We start from the raw sequence: 16663 nt of genomic DNA on the forward strand, positions 1-16663 counted from the left end.
CTTTAAATACTGGGGTGCCAGTTTTACAAGATCTCAGAGCTGACCCTGCTGAGGTCAGTCTCTCAAAAGTCTCTCAAAATTGTGTGCTGTGTTTGCCTCATGGGTACCACCTGCCCCTATGGAGCTGTGGCCATGGAATGGAGTCATTTGAGACCTGGCAGGTTGCTTGCATTAGCAGAGTGGATGTGGACATGCAGTGCTGCTGTTTTCTCTTGGCTAAAGACCTGATGACTTGCTGGCATTGCTGGAGCTGGACTTCCACACGGTGCCTTTCTCAGTACTTCTGTCAAGTTTCAATTTTGACATATGAATTACAGTTTAATGACATCTGAGTTTCTAATGTGAATTTGTTGGGTTTTTTCCCCTCTTCTGTTTGTAATACAGCACCTGCAAGTCACTGATAGAGATGGAGCAACATCCCTGTGGTGTGTGAAACACAGTAACATTCTGATGTATTTAATAATTAGAAGAACTGACTTTTACTTCAATAGGGACAAAGATATTTTTACTTTGTTTTCCTTCACAAATCCTGTTCAAAAGGGGCTGGTATTTCTTACTGTGGGCAAACACATAAAGTCAGGGTAGACTTGAATTAAAATTACAGTACTTCACTTTTACATGCATTTGCATTACTTACATTGAATGTAGTTTTTTTGTCACTCAGGAATGACACTTTAGGAAGAACCAAATTCTAGGTAATTTTACTTTTTTCAGGGGATGGAAGAGTTGATAAATTTGAAATACAAGTGTGGGACACATTGTACATATGCAATAATGATGGAAGTAGGCCTAGCTATGCTTTCCTGGCAGCTCTTAATTGTGTATGAAGCAAGACTTCTGCACTCTTATTTTGTAGTTTCCCATCACAAGTGCTGAAATGTTCATCACTAGGTGACTGCAATGTGTTTTCTAACAGCAGTCAAGTCACCTGGCATAAGACAACCAGTTCAGTTCTTTACCAGACAGGGAAAACCCTTATTTACATTTCAAAAGACACTGGCATTTTGAAATAAAAATTCTTAGTTCCAAAGCCCTGAGACTACATTTGAAATAATTTTGTGATTTTTTTTTCTTTAACCCTTTGAAATTTTAATAGTTGAATTTGAACATCAAAGATTTTTTTTCTTTACTTTTGAGTGAAATTCTTTTTGAACTCTGACTTTAAGCTGTGAAGTTCTTACACGACTAGAAAAATTTGTTGTTTTAAAACTAATTTATAAAGGGAAGCATGATATTAGAGCTGAGACACTTGCAGGTGCTAACCAGAGACTTTTAATATATAAAGTCATTACAGTAATATTTTAAAAGAATCACCAGAACAGAAGAACCTTGTGAAAGAAGGTTTTGCTGTGCTTACTGCCTGAAGTGCTTTGTTCATTCAAACACCTGCATGGACATTTTGGATCTTTCTTTGTTATGCCACTCTGTTTAGCATTTCATATGACAGTGACTTGCCTTTGGGGACAGATTCTCAGCTGTTGCAAACAGTAGCTGAGCACCTGGCCTGCACAGACCTGCCAGTCTCCAGCTTGGATGGGACTGATGGGCACAGAAACCAAACCAGCACTTCCCACTCCCCTCTATCTTCATGTCAGTGTTGAGGCAATACAGGGGCTGTGCAGAGAGATTGTTCCAACAGTTATCACTTTGTTCCTGATTTGTTCAGAAATCAGAAAATTCAGGGTCTGATTCTTAAATTTCATATCATCCTTTAGGCTGCCAAAATAGTGAGATTTCCCTATCAGAAGTTGTCAGTACAGCCCTTCTGCCCTTGGTACTCTCAGTCCACAGACATTGCCTTAAACCCTTCCCAACAAACCAAACCAAACAAAATAATCCAAACAAGAAAACCATCAAAACATGGAGGGTACGCACCAGAATGCCTTTAGAATGATCTGTTTTTCTTTTTCTCTTGCTGTTTTACAGTAATTTCAGTGCATCTTGCACCTGCCTTATGTTTCCTAATTTAAATGGTATTTCTAATGTATAGACCAGCAACGTTAATTCACCCTTTTCTTGTTCCTGAGGTTTTCCTTTCATGCTTGCTTTGCAGACATGGTAGCAGTGCTCTCCCCTAGGAAGTACTGAGAACTTTGGCTGTTCATCATTTCCTAACACTTTTTGACATAAAGTGTCCTCCCTCTATATTTCAGTTGATTTGAAGACAAATGGTGACCCAGCTGTAAATTACTTTTGTCTAAAAAACCATCAGCTACAATTGCTAACCACTCAGTAATGACCTGCTATATGTCTAATAATTCACTCTGTGGCAAATGTAATTGTCCCCTTTTTATTAGCTGTAATTCTCATCATGCTTTGAAGGACCATTCTCCCATTCCCCATGCTCCTGCCTGCTGCTCACACAGTATTTGCAGGCACATTTACTTTCTGGCATCTTGCCTCGATAATTCATAATGTCAGTAAAAGCAAAGAGTGGTCAGTGTGACCACGGTGTGATTGTTCCTGCTTTCAGAAGTTAGATGATTTTTCTTGGAATCAGCGAGCTTGTTTACAGCACTTCAGTTGAAAAGCACCTCCAAAGTGTTAACAGAACACTTCTCAAAGTGGAAAGTTACAGAATCTAGCTCAGGTTAATTCCTTTGCTGGGCTAGCATACTCTGTACAAACCTCCTCTACTTTTTATTCTCATGAAGTGTCTGACTTCATCTACGACTCCTCAGATCCTCCAAGCTCTCAGCAGAGCTGGAGACATGCTTGCCACAGGCCAGGAAATGCCAGCTGTGCAGTGCCTGGCTTGGTGCTGGCTCTGAGGCAGTTTTGTGTCCCCACAGCGAGCATGCCCACCAGCGAGACCGAGTCCGTCAACACGGAGAACGTCAGCGGGGAAGGGGAGAGCCCGGCGTGCTGTGGGAGTTTGTGGTGAGTGCACGGATGGGCGCCAAGCTCCCACCTCATCATCTCAGCATTTCAAAGGATCCTTCTTTTGTTCAGCCAAAAGTGCCTTGAAATAGCCAGGCTTTGTATGGCACTTGCAGGAGTTTGATATTAGGCAAATTAGTAGAGTATTAAAGAGCTCCTAAAATTCTCAGGTTAAGAAGATAGAAAACAATTCAACTCAACTCGCAGTGGAATTGTGATTTCCTGAAAGCTTTTATAAAGTATGATTTTTGTCCAAAATTATTATAAGAAAAGAATGGAAGTTTCTAATGACATGTAAAACTAAATGTTTTCTGTTAAATTGTGCATTACCTAAAAAATATGTATTTTTTAGACAATAACTGAATGTACGCAAGTATTATTTCTATAACCCATGGTGTTCCATATTTATTTGCTCAGGTTTTCATGACTTCCAGGCAGCTTCTACGTGCTTATTCATGGTTTATTTACTAAGTTTTAGAGGAGATTTCCTTTCTTTCACTAAGAAAATGTATAAGGCTTTAGAAATGGTATTTCAGAAAATAAATAACAGACAAAAGAATTTCAGCATTCATGATGCATTTTGTTAAAAATTTGTTTTATGTGTATGTAATGCCAATGCAAAATTCTAAAGAAAATGAATTTGTTAATTACTTTTCCTCCATTCTTAAAATGTGTTTTCCTTTTCTTCTAGTCAAACCATCTCAAAATCCAAGTTCAGGTCAGTATTTTCCTTATAATCACATTCTAAGGTAAATGCAAAATCTTGGTCCAATTCTCACTCTTCTGGGCTGATCCTTGCTCCAGCTTCTGGAATGTTACCGTGCAATGTCAGTACACTGTGTTTGAACACAAAGTAAGTCAGGCCATAACTTATTAAGGATATTGTTTTGACCGTAATGTCAAAATGCCTTTGGATCAAAATAGAAAATGCTTTTCATTGCAAGCTCACCTGCCTGCTGCACTACAAGTCAAAATAGAAGTTAATCTTTGGGAGCATGCCTTTAGTTGTATCAATCCAATGGAGAAATTTACTGCTATTCTCCTTTTTGAGATTTTATTTCTCTTTATGTGTGCCTATGTTTTTCATACCTGTTCACGTATTATTTATACCTATTCATAACACCAGTTAGCTATTCTTTATTGTCACTGGTTCCACACATCCTTTTGGGGAAAAGAAAAAAATAGCCCCATTGGCTTCAGAAAGCTTGGAGTTACACAGTTTGAGCCTGCTTATGAGCTTTATAAGTAGAGATATCCCACCATTATTATTCTTGTCTCTTGGACTTCAATGACAGGATGTTCTGTAAATGTAACAAAAAGTCAGTTTAACCTACCCAGGGAGTGAGGCATCCTGCTGATGGCCATGGACACAGCCCTTATAGCAGAGGATTGGCAAGATAAGAACGTTCTTGAATACCACATTGATTTAGGTCAGGACAGGATATTTTTCCTTTATATGGTTAGAATACTGCAAAGGCTTGAAGCATCTTTGTACTGATATCTGAAACCTGTATTAATGTCCATTACTACAAGTACAAATTTAAGGTGCATAAAGAAAACTTAGTTAATGCTTGACCAGAGTTCCCAGAAGTGAAGCAGAGGAGTCTAGTTTTATGAGCCCAAAGATATATCCTCACTTGTGAATCCAACTCATATCTAGGTACAGCCTCAACTTGTCACTCTTATTTATTCCACAGACATTTGCCCACTGACACAATTTCATGGCACATCAGTAGAAATCTCTAGGAATTACTGAAGATTTCTGATGTTATAGGGTAGATTTCTAAGAGATGACCTCAGCATTCCTATTCTCTTCAATACTGCCAGAATTCTCTTTGTAGTTTAACACAAAACATACAGTTTTATACTGAGTTTAATTTGAATTATGAGTTGATTCATTGACTTTTCTTTATTGCTATTAAGTGTATGGGGCCTTGGAAAGATAGATGTATTTTGTTACCCACTGAAATATTAAATGCAGTTTAATCTAATTATGTCCCAGGCAATTGGAGTCTCCAAATCGTGTGGTTGACATTTAGAAATCTATAAGGAAGGATAAAGAAAGGAATAAGACATTAGCAGTCCCTAATCTGCAACTGGTAATGATTTACACGGCTTTTGAAGTATTATACACAATTTATGAAAATACACCTGCTCACACATACACAATTGCACTTGTTTTCTACACAGAGGAAATTCTCCTTAATTATTTCCATATAATAATAAATTTATTTTTATTTGAACTTTCAGTCGGCGCTGGCGTCGCTGGAACCGCTTTAACAGAAGAAAATGTAGGGCTGCAGTAAAATCTGTCACATTTTATTGGCTTGTTATTGTCTTGGTCTTTTTGAACACGTTAACTATCTCATCAGAGCATTACAATCAACCTGACTGGCTGACCCAGATCCAAGGTACAGTCAAATATTATTTGTCCTGGTCTTGACTATGGATAGTTGCGTTCCATCAGTGGCAACTTTTGTACTTTGCCATTTTGTTGTTTGCTGTCTGAAGGATATTCAGCCCAGCCAGAGGGAGATAAAAGAAATGACTGAGTGTGGTCTTTGATTTCCATAGCTGTAACACAGCTTAGTAACACAGCAGCACAGACCTGACAATGCTAAATTGTAAATACCTGTACTTTTATCATGAAACTGTGCTTGAAAGATAAGGAGGAAATGGGAACTGGCACAGCAGAACTTGCTGTGGGCTGGTTGCTTCAGTTACAGTGTGGACTCAAGCTGTGAGCTCAGGAACCGTGAACTGCACAACAGATTGGGAAGATGAATAGTTTATAGCTGGCAGGAATCTTTACATCCTTGTGTAACTTTTGCCACTTAAGCATTAAATACAGTCCTATATGAAAAAAGCAGTACTTCCTTTTTAAGCAAAAAGCTGCAAACTCATATAGAAAGTATCGTACTAATGTGTTAAAATAAAATTGAATCTATGTGGCAATTCAGAACTTTTTTTCTTTAATATTTTGTTCCAGATATCGCAAATAAAGTTCTTCTGGCTTTATTCACCTGTGAAATGTTAGTAAAGATGTACAGCTTGGGCCTACAGGCCTATTTTGTTTCTCTCTTTAACCGCTTTGATTGCTTCGTTGTTTGTGGTGGCATTGTTGAAACCATTTTGGTGGAGTTGGAAATTATGTCACCCCTTGGAATTTCAGTGTTTCGCTGTGTTCGTCTCCTGCGTATATTTAAAGTAACAAGGTAAGATTATCTAATACTGCTAACTCTAAGGATAGCTGAAGAGTGATCAGCAATTGTTTTGTAATACTTCATCATGCACTGCTCTTTTACTATTTTGTTTGGGGTTTTTTTGGTGTGTGTTAACACACGCATTTTAATTTATAGGCACTGGGCATCCCTGAGCAACTTGGTAGCATCCTTGTTAAACTCAATGAAGTCCATTGCTTCACTGTTGCTTCTGCTTTTCCTCTTCATCATAATCTTCTCGTTGCTTGGAATGCAGCTGTTTGGAGGCAAATTTAATTTTGATGAAACTCAAACAAAACGGAGCACCTTCGATAATTTTCCACAAGCCCTTTTAACTGTATTCCAGGTAACTTTCTTTCATGCCGTACGAGACATTGTACCTCTGATCAACAAAACTGTTTAAGTGATCATGTTGCCTGAAAAGAAAACCATGAATACTATTTATTCAGTTTACTTTAAGTAGCATTCTGCTCATTAAATTCAGTACTCTGGTAACTTTGCACCATTTGTACCATTTGTTTCATATCTTTGATCTATCTATGCAACATAGCTGTCATGTTACTTCATAGAGTTAAATCTTCATCCATCAAACACATGACTAGAAAAAGAGGTGGAGTGTTATATTTATTTTGATCGAATTCTTTTCTTTAACTTCATTAGCTGGGTAACATTCCAGCTGTTCTCAAGCAAGAAAAAATAATAAGCCTTTAAAGAGTACATATTTACATAGGGGTCATATCACTATAACATAAAAATAAGCATTAATTTCTTTAGACCAGATTTTATTAAAATCTTAAGGCAAAGTTGTCTGCTACTTGTGAAATGGTAGGGACATACTTAGAATTTACTTTTCACTTACTTGTGATGCTTTTTTAAAATTTATTTTTCCTAGTTTGGATACTGGATGAGGCTATTTGGTTTGGTCTTGCTCACCATTTTCACACTTGGCTGTGTACATTGCCACAATATTTGGTTTCAGCCATTGTAGGAGAGAGTTAAAAGCTGACCCTGCAGTATTCACCTTGGTGTTATCTTCCTGGCTTTTTGGTGGAAGTCTTATCTGGTGGCTGCCCAGAGCAGAAAATCTTTCCACTTAATTTCAAGATAAGGAAATATTAATGAGACATTTCCTTATGGGGAGGAGTGTTCACATTTCATCTGACATTGCCCCTAGAAAAACTTAAGGCTTTACTTTCCAATTCAGCTGAGTTAGATTTTATTCAGATTTTAGGCTGTCTTATTTAAAAAGGAATGGAGATTCCTTCAGTTTTAGAAGACACTCAGGAGCAACCAACCTGTTAGGTTCTCACCAGCAATGAAAATTAGCTGGATAAGTTTAGCTCTCCAAAAATGAATTTCAGAAAATGGCGTGCATTTAATTTTCTTAAACAACCATTTAATTTTTAGAAATAATGCAAGGAGAATGAATAGTACATGTTTTCTCAGAATGGAACTTATAATTTTTAAGAAGCTAGTTAAAAATTTAAGGAGTGCCTATAAAGCCTGCATTGCAATACTTAGAATTTTTATCATAGTACAGATTTTTGGCCAGTACTTAAAAAAAGAAGAAAAAAGGAACTTTAAAACATATACTAACTTGATTTTTAAGTTATAGACATTTTTTGGCATTGCTACATATGTAGCATTACTGAAAACCAGGGCTCTTTGGCTTTCTAAGATCAATAACATTTCAATTAAATTTCATTTTTTATTATTTTTACCTTTGAAAATTTGCATTTTCAGTCATATAAATGCATAGCACGAAAATAAAAGTTAAACCCAAGCTTTCAGGAGATGTTTGTTTAAATGGGGATTTTAAAACAATGCATGAAAAGAACATGATATTGCTTTATACATACAGTGGGTTAGCTGTGTTGTGTGGTCCTAGGAAATGTGTTTCTTTGTTTGCTTTTGATGCTGATTTACTCCTAATATCTGCTCCTTAGATCCTAACAGGTGAAGACTGGAATGCTGTCATGTATGATGGCATAATGGCATACGGTGGTCCCTCATCCTCAGGCATGATCGTCTGTATATATTTCATTATCCTCTTCATCTGTGGTAACTGTATCCTTTACACTGCCTGGAAACATCTCCTGGTGGGGCTGTGTGCCAGGGACATCAACAAAATCCCTCTGGGAGGGGGTACACGGCTATGGGCAAGTGCTCTCTACATATTTAAATAGATTCGTGGTAGATAGATTAAATAGATTTGTGTCCTGTTCCCTGAGGAATGAGTGTCAGTGATCTCCAGGCCATCTCCAGCCACCCCCAGGGCAGAAAGCAGGGAATATTTTCTCTCCTCCTTCCCTGGGAGCACAGCCTGACCCTGCCTGCTGGAGCCCGGTCCGTGGGGCAGCGTCACCGCGTCTGTCCCCAGTGCTCGGGCAGCCCCGTGAGCTGCGACCAGGGCACACACACTGGGACTGCTGGAACATTCCCATTCCCTGCCTTCAGCCAGCTGGAAATCCTTCCTTGGCCCCATGTAGAAACAAACTACTGCCGTTCCCAGAAGTTCTTAAAAGGTCAGGAGGTGATGAAATGGCAAAAACATTGTATTTTCTGCATTATATGGTATTTGTATCAGTATTTGTGATTAACTGATATGGACTGAAGAACAGAATTTGATCTGATTGTTGTAGACATGAAGACAGTGCATTATAAAAATGAATTTTTCAAAATGCCTGAACAGTCTTCAAGTATAATAGACAATTTCATATTTGGGATTGCTCAGGCTAGCATGAAGTTGAATTTAATTTATTTAAAAAAAAATACCTCAAGCACTCTGCTATTTTAAAACCCGTGACCCTAATGGATCTCTGCTCACTTTACAGCCAGTATCAGTCTGGTCCATTAAATGGGTGTTATTTGCACTACACAAATCTCCACGCTGTAGGTTGAGAACATGTGTTTTTTATCTCTCACATTGTCAGTGTTTATGCTGATAATAAACCATACAAGTATGGTAAGGCACAATGTCCTTAAAATGATTTGAAATAGATATCTTGCTAAATGTCTTCTTGGCCATTGCTGTGGATAACTTGGCAGATGCTGAAAGTCTAAATACAGCTCAGAAAGAAGAAGCTGAAGAAAAGGAAAGGAAAAAGAATGCAAGGTAAAATAGATGGGCATGTTGAACCAGCAGGACAGGGAGGGAGGAGGGTATTGAATTCTTCCATAAGGATTTTTTAATATGAGTATCTTTACCATCTTCAAAATGTGCAGGATTCAGGAAAAAATAAGAGGGTTTGTGTAGACACTAGAATTACAGACAAACACTATGATTTTAGATAAAAGGTAGTAATTGGGGTGAATTAAGAATGTAATGATAAACCTACTGATATTTAAACATTGCAACAGTAGGATTTATTGTGCAATTAGCACAATAATTTATCTGTTGTTGCCACAACAGTGCAGAGCTCCCTGTGGAATCAGTTCTCTAAGCCTTATATAGACAAGTAGAAAACCTTTTGAAATCAGTGCAAGCCTGTTGAAGTCAATGAAAGTTGTTTGTATGAGTCCAAGGGCACAGTTTATCCCTCTAGAAAGGAGTAATGATCATGCATTGAATATTTTAGGGATTAGCCTCTGGAATTGTATTCAAAATCATAATCTTTTAAATGGATCATTGCATTCAAATGCAGTAGATTTTATTGCTCTGACACCTGCAGCTGTACAAAATATTTTAAATATTTTATTATAAGGATTTCAACTTTTCATAAAATTGGTATAGTTCACTTAAAATTGTCTGTCTTTACATAGCATGCATTGTAATTGTTTTTGTATTGTTTTATAGAAAGGAGAGTCTGGAAAATAAAAAAAGTGAGAAGTCAGAAGGTGATCAAAAGAAGCCCAAGGATAGTAAGGTGTTTATCCTAAAACTTGTCTCTTTTCTAAGAAGCAATGTTACTGATTTTCCTAGGGACTACTTTGTATTGTGCATTGTACTATTTCTTTTATGAGCCAATCATCCCTACATTTTTTTCCAGGCAAAGGAAACTTAGTTTTGATGCTTTGCATCCTCACAGTATCTCTTAAACCAGAAAAACCCTTTTGGTTCCAAGATATCCTGAGAGTGGAAGGGAAGCTCTTAGAGAACAAAATAGTTAATGTTAGAAAAATGTGAATTTTTTTAGGATCCCTGTAGGTATTTTGCTTGATAAATCGAATGAGATGAGTGAATGATAAACTCCTATGTTCAAACATTCTTGGTAGCTTTTATCAAAGCGTGTTGGTTCTATTCTTCTTGTGATTTACACAGCCAGAAAATGTGGATACTTTAGAAGCATAATTTTTGAAAAAAAGTAATAAAATGTCAAGCTCTCCTATGTTCTCAAGTTACTCTGCTTCAGAAAACTTACTTCTCTGACTTCAGAGGCTTATTTGGTTTGCTTCCTGTGGGCTTTGCACTCTGTATTAAAATTTATTTTTCTTCCTGTGCATCCCTTTCATTGGTGTAGGTGACAATTGGCGAATATGGAGAAGGAGAGGATGAGGATAAAGATCCCTATCCCCCCTGTGATGTACCAGGTATGTGAATACCCAGCTAGAAACACGTTTGTTTGCTAAAATATCCTAAACTTTTGCTCTTGGTGAGCACTGAATCAATTCCTTTGAAGTCTGTGAAGTTGTGCTCTTTTATTAGTGGATAAATGGTTCTAAGCATTGTCTTTTCCTGGAGCTTCCTAGAGAGTACAAGCAGCATTTGAGAGTTAATATTGTGAGCCTCAGGACTGTTTTGGTAACACTATCTGGATGGGAGAGCAAATGCTAAACTTCTCTGAAACATTTGGCAAAAGAGGACATTCCATGGCTGATGATGTTTGGTCAGTTGTTTCTTGGCCCAGTGGACATACTTATCTAAAAATCAGTTCTGCCTGATTGTCTGGATGCATGTCACAGAAATCTGTCCTGAATTTTGAGCAGACAGTGCTCTCCCAGAACAGAGCTCAGGCATGGACGGGGCTGTCAGGGGCTGAGCTGAGCTGGGGCTCCAGAGGAGTCCTCAGGTGCTCAGGAGCAGCCAAGCGTCTTCATGTACTCAGGCATGCATGCCCACACCCACAGCCTTGTGTGAGAGCTTGTGACAACATTTGGATATTCACATTCTGGTTTCAAGATTTTTAGAGTCATGCTATGAATGTATATTTCCTACAAGTCACGTGTATTGTCATACAAGCTATGCTTTTCTGTTATGAACAAAACCTCGATGTTTTTTAGTTTATAATAAAAATAATGTTTAATTTACAGTGGGTGAAGATGAAGAAGATGAGGAGGATGAACCAGAGGTACCAGCAGGCCCACGTCCCCGTAGAATATCAGAACTCAACATGAAGGAGAAGATAACACCAATCCCTGAAGGGAGTGCCTTCTTCATTTTCAGCAGCACCAACCCGTAAATATAACTTTGAAAAATACTGGTTTAGACATCAAGGTTTAGCAGTGAAGTAACAGAGCTCCTTCCAGGGAGATCAGGAGTAGAAATCTAGTGTCTTCAACAGAAAAGAGATTGGCTTCCCTCCTAAAATTTTCTGATTGACATGGTAAATGAGAAGAATTTGACAAATGTATTATTTTACTTACCACAAAATACATATAGTCTCAGTTCTCATATGTCTGGAAAATACCCTTTAAGGTGTTTTATCTGTGTACTATGTTAGTCATTGGATATAAAAGATCTGAACATCTTCTGCATGAGACAATTTCTAGTAACCCTAGTAACCTTTGTGGAGGAGAAACCAGAAAAAGTGAAAAGCAGGGGAAAGTTTGTTTATATTCTTCTTAGGGTAACAGCATTTCCCAGATTCAAACAAGTATCAAAGATAAAGACAAATTATTTTAAAAAATCAAGAACTGTAATAGTTGGATTTTGGGGAGGCAGTGGAATCTTTCACCACTTGGTCTAACTCCAGAGCATTTGGAGTTCTACACTGGTAAGGACAGCAAGCTTGACTAGTCAGTCAGTAGAAGCCCTTACTTAATATTTATTTGGCATGGGAGAATGCTGCCTTTCAGTGGTAGAGGCTATCAAGTTTAGAAGATGATGAAGATAAAATATTTTGGATGCAAAATTATTAAATTTGTTGAAAACTTATTCTTTTCAGCTTCAAAGAACACTGTATATTCTTGGTCTGAAATGGCCAATTTGCTTAATTAAGATCCACCACACTTCAGTCTTCTACTTAATAACAGGAGAAAAAAATTTAGCCAAGAACCTTCTGAGTCTTCAGCAGAATTTAGACAACTTCAATGTCAGTTTAATTTTGTCAGTTTAATCCCAGACCTGCTCTGTATTTGTGATTACCTAGGGCTCAATGACTCTAAGCATATGCACAGTTACACTTCATGTCATGTGGCTAAAGCCTGACAGCTTTGCAGCCTTCAACACCCACTTGTCCTGTAATTCTAGAAGAAAATCTTCATGGAGATTCTGATTTGAGTTGAGTCCTAAGCAGCATAATGAGATCTGCAGCCAAAGCAGCATCTCACAAGATGAGTAATTTTGCAGAGTCAAATTGAATTTGGGATCTGGAATGATTTGTTGTCTAGCCTTTGTCTTTCTGACCTGTGACTGCACGTGCACAGTGCTACAAGCCCTGGAACATGTGGTGTTCATAACCCAATGGAAACCAAGCCTTCCCAGATTGCTTTAAGTGCATCTTCACCATGGGTGAATTGGACTTTGAATTTATTTACATTCTGAAGAATCAGACCAATGGTTTCAGCAGTCTCATTGCTTCTAACTGCTGTTGCTCTGTTCCATGGGTGTTGGCAGAGTAACAGAAAACATGTTGTGTATTAACTGTCTGCTGAATTCTGTGTGCAAAAATGGGGTATTTTTATATCTCCTCTTTAGAATTCGAGTGGGATGCCACAGACTTATCAATCACCACATCTTTACCAATCTCATCCTCGTCTTCATCATGCTGAGCAGTGTTTCCTTAGCAGCAGAAGATCCAATTCGCAGCCACTCTTTTCGAAATAATGTAAGCCCTTCATTTTTATGTCTGAAGATAAATATACTCTCACAGGATACAATCCTTTGGGCACGGTGCCTGGTTTTTAATTTTCATGTTAAAAAACATTCCTTCTCCTTTTTCAAGCTATACATTTATATTCCTTTTGCTCTAAGAAGCATAAATCATTAAAGATAATTAACTTTATTGATGGAACATCATCAGTATTAGAAGTGTTTATTGTTTACATAATGCTTTTTCTGTGACTATAAATATATCAGGATAAAATATTTTCAAGCTGGATATAATATCTATAATTTTCATATTTTTTCCTACTTTGCAGCTGGAGTACCTGATGTACAATTCCTGAATCACTCTTATTGCCTCACAGTGTTTTTATGCTGATGTAAAAATGCCAGTTAACATTCTCACTGTTTATCATGTTTGGAACAGACTCTCGTGTGTCCTCTCTTCATTGACTCTGTTACGTGGTCTTGGGGCACTGGAGTGTCCCTCTGTTAGTGAGTGCAGGGGTTCATAAGGCTGTTCCCTCCTCTCTCAGGGAAGTTTCTGTGGCCACTCTGAGGGGTTTGAGTTACCCCCACATTGGACTCGAAGATATTTGGATTTCTGATTTGATGCATCAGAAATGAAACAAATCTCACTGTTTTCTAAACTCATCTGTAAGAGGAGGATCTGAGTGTGCCCGGCTCTCGCCTTAATTCAGAGAAAAATGCCATTTCAGCCTAAAAACCATTAATTTCAATACTGTCTCTATTACTCAATAAAATTGTAGTTTATGTGGGGACTAAGCACTTGTGTTCTCCCAGAACAAATTCCTGAATCCCACATTTCAAGTGCTTAATCTGGTGAAAGAGTTAACTGTTACTGAAATGCACAATTATTAGACAGAGAAACAAAAATAAATCCACTCTCCTGACCATGGATTTTATTAGCCTTGTTGCACTTGTATCAGCTGTGTACCAAGACTCTCACGTTCCTGTGAGTTGGCTTTTCTTTAGATTAGGTAGGAAATAGCTGAGATGGTGCAACTTGGCAGTGGTTCGTGGGGACTTTGGGGATGCTTTGACAGAACTTTCAGCCATCTCCTGATTTAGACACCAAATGATCTGTAGGGATTGTTACAGAGTTAGAGAAACACTTGCTAAAAGCTAAAACTTTCTCCAGAGTTAAAAAGAGGCCAAAGCACAAAGACACTCTTCATGCACTATTCAGCAGAGTAGTGTACTTCCCATATCTATAAAGCTGGACCAATGTAATCCTATAAATAAATCACACTAATGGGCAGGAAAAAGAGAGAGCTGGTGGAGAATACTGAAATTGTTATTATAGAAATGGCTTCAAGGGCTGATAATTGTATTTGTAACTAGAGAAGCATTAGGAAAATGTAAGTGGAGAGTGGTTGGTAACTGAAAATATTATTTCTGTTTGGGACACAGACAAAATGTGTGAGGGATTTCAGGAAGGTGTTGCCCTCTTGTTGTAAGTACTCTCAGATGCCTCAGGCCTGCATAATTTCACATTCCTTCCATCAGCCAGATCAGCAACAGAATGAAAGTCTACAAACTGGAATGCCTTTAAATATTTCATTTTAAGTCTAGAGTGAATTGGTTACTGATTAATCTTTGCCAAATGGCTTTAATATTTGCCTATTTTTTCAGCCACACCAAAGGACAGAAGGATGGGATATTCAGTGGAGTATGGGGGGAAATTATTTCTTTTTATTTGATCTCATATGGCTAATTTCTTTGTGTGCTGTCTCTTGATTTTATTTCTCCTTCCTACTTGTTTAGTTGCTGAACCCAGGGAAAGAGGTTTTTGTACACAACTGTTGGCTAGGTGGATTGCTGGATCCTTGAGACTAAACTCTCAGCCTCCTGCAGTTCACTTATTTTGGTGTTAGTGATGTGGCCACAACTATGTGTGCTTCTGAAAATCCTGTTCATGTCGACAGCAGTGAGGTCAATCCTACAGCCACAATCTGCTCAGAAATTTCATATCACTGTGCAACTCTTGTGGGTTCTTTTAGATTTCCTACAAATAAATCACTGCTCTGTCTTCCCACTTCAAGGAAAAAGGGTTGTGGCATTGATTTTAAATGATTAGTTATTCATTAATTTGCTTTGTGGCACTCTAGGCAAGCCTGTACAGGAGCAATATAATGTAGCAGAATGGGGGATGATCTGCACTCTAGAAGCAGCCACTGAAATTTTATTTTGTGATTCAATACTTTGGTAAAATACACAGACATTATTTATAAGTATTTATTCTTCATTTAAGATTCTGTATCTCTGCTAAAGGCTGAAGAAAGTATCTGTGAAAGCTGGTAGAGGAAAGTCTGAATTGAAAGAAATTGCTGCCTATTGGGTCCTGTGAATTATTGAGGGGTGCAATCTAATACCTGAGCACAGTGGCATCTGTTAAATTTTTAAGCAAATAAAAATGGTTGCACAGTAGCTGGAATTTTAAACTACTTTGTCTAAATTCTCCATCTATCTGCTTAGATTAATTCAGGTGTTGTGTATGTGGTCTAAGTTGTCAAAGTTATTAAGAGATGGATTTCTTACTGTGGCACGTATTATACCTTGCAGATACTTGGTTACTTTGACTATGCTTTCACAGCCATCTTTACTGTTGAAATCCTGTTAAAGGTAATGCATTGTTAATTGATCCTTGTTAGCTCAAAAGCAGCTTTAGCAATAATGTTTGTAACTTTTTGTTTACCTTCCAGATCCTAGGGTATGCAGATTATGTCTTCACTAGTATGTTTACATTTGAGATCATTTTGAAGGTAACAGGTTTTTAAAGGAAGCTTGTTTAAAAGGATTTTCCTTGTGTGTCACCTGCCAAGAAAAGGCACTTGAAGTGTTCTTCGCCTTTTCTCTAAGCGATCAAAGCTAAACTTTTTTAAACTAGAGGATTTTTTAATTTGACAGTTCCTCATAGTTTTGATTGGTTATTTTTTTACCATTGGGTGCATGAAGAAGCTGATTTTTTATCATTACATCGGTTTGATAATTCATTTTTTACCCTTTTTAAACTTACAGTTGTCAGAAAAGGGAAAAATACACTGCGCATGAGCTTTTCCTTCTCCTTGCTCTGGCATTTCTGAAAGAGATAATCAGTCTTATAAGGAGGGAGCATGTAATTTCTCATTTATTTTGCTGAACTATATCCACGGAGCTAAAATAGTAGATAACTATTTTCTTGCAATAGAGCTTGCAAGATATCTTGCATTTATCTATCTACACACTAAGATACTTTGCATTTATCTTGGGCATACATTTAAATTCACAGACAGGCATAATTATGCTTGCTTAAATGTATTACCCATGCATGAGCCAAAAATTGGTATTTTAATGTATAGTTTGTGTACTGATTATTAAGAATATCTATTGGGGTTACTCAGATTTTCAGTATACAAGACTCACTCTGGTAAAGAAGATAAATAACCAAAAATTGCATTCACATAAAACAAAATGCTGAACAAGGAAATAAACTTTTTCATTGGAAATTGCAAAAACGTTTTTTCAGAGATTTACACATGATTCATAATTGTTTCATTCTGTGCTTATTCTCACCACA

The 16663-nt window shown here is 37.5% G+C and overlaps 1 protein-coding gene across 1 annotated transcript in view; it reads left to right on the forward strand.

The window, feature by feature from the left end:
• Nucleotides 1–16663, forward strand: part of CACNA1D (calcium voltage-gated channel subunit alpha1 D) — a 169209-nt gene that overhangs the window by 96059 nt on the left and 56487 nt on the right. The window contains exons 12-24 of the mRNA XM_088062045.1: nucleotides 2793–2880; nucleotides 3572–3598; nucleotides 5131–5291; nucleotides 5870–6095; nucleotides 6240–6447; nucleotides 8048–8168; nucleotides 9102–9216; nucleotides 9898–9967; nucleotides 10562–10631; nucleotides 11352–11496; nucleotides 12958–13087; nucleotides 15670–15729; nucleotides 15810–15869. Coding sequence (XP_087918171.1) covers nucleotides 2793–2880; nucleotides 3572–3598; nucleotides 5131–5291; nucleotides 5870–6095; nucleotides 6240–6447; nucleotides 8048–8168; nucleotides 9102–9216; nucleotides 9898–9967; nucleotides 10562–10631; nucleotides 11352–11496; nucleotides 12958–13087; nucleotides 15670–15729; nucleotides 15810–15869 — 1481 coding nt within the window. The remainder of the gene's footprint in view (nucleotides 1–2792; nucleotides 2881–3571; nucleotides 3599–5130; nucleotides 5292–5869; nucleotides 6096–6239; nucleotides 6448–8047; nucleotides 8169–9101; nucleotides 9217–9897; nucleotides 9968–10561; nucleotides 10632–11351; nucleotides 11497–12957; nucleotides 13088–15669; nucleotides 15730–15809; nucleotides 15870–16663) is intronic.

The sequence above is a fragment of the Pseudopodoces humilis genome, chromosome 13 (genome assembly GCF_049639895.1).
Source record: "Pseudopodoces humilis isolate 2021_Gansu_Grassland_sample_001 chromosome 13, ASM4963989v1, whole genome shotgun sequence".
NCBI lineage: Eukaryota > Metazoa > Chordata > Aves > Passeriformes > Paridae > Pseudopodoces > Pseudopodoces humilis.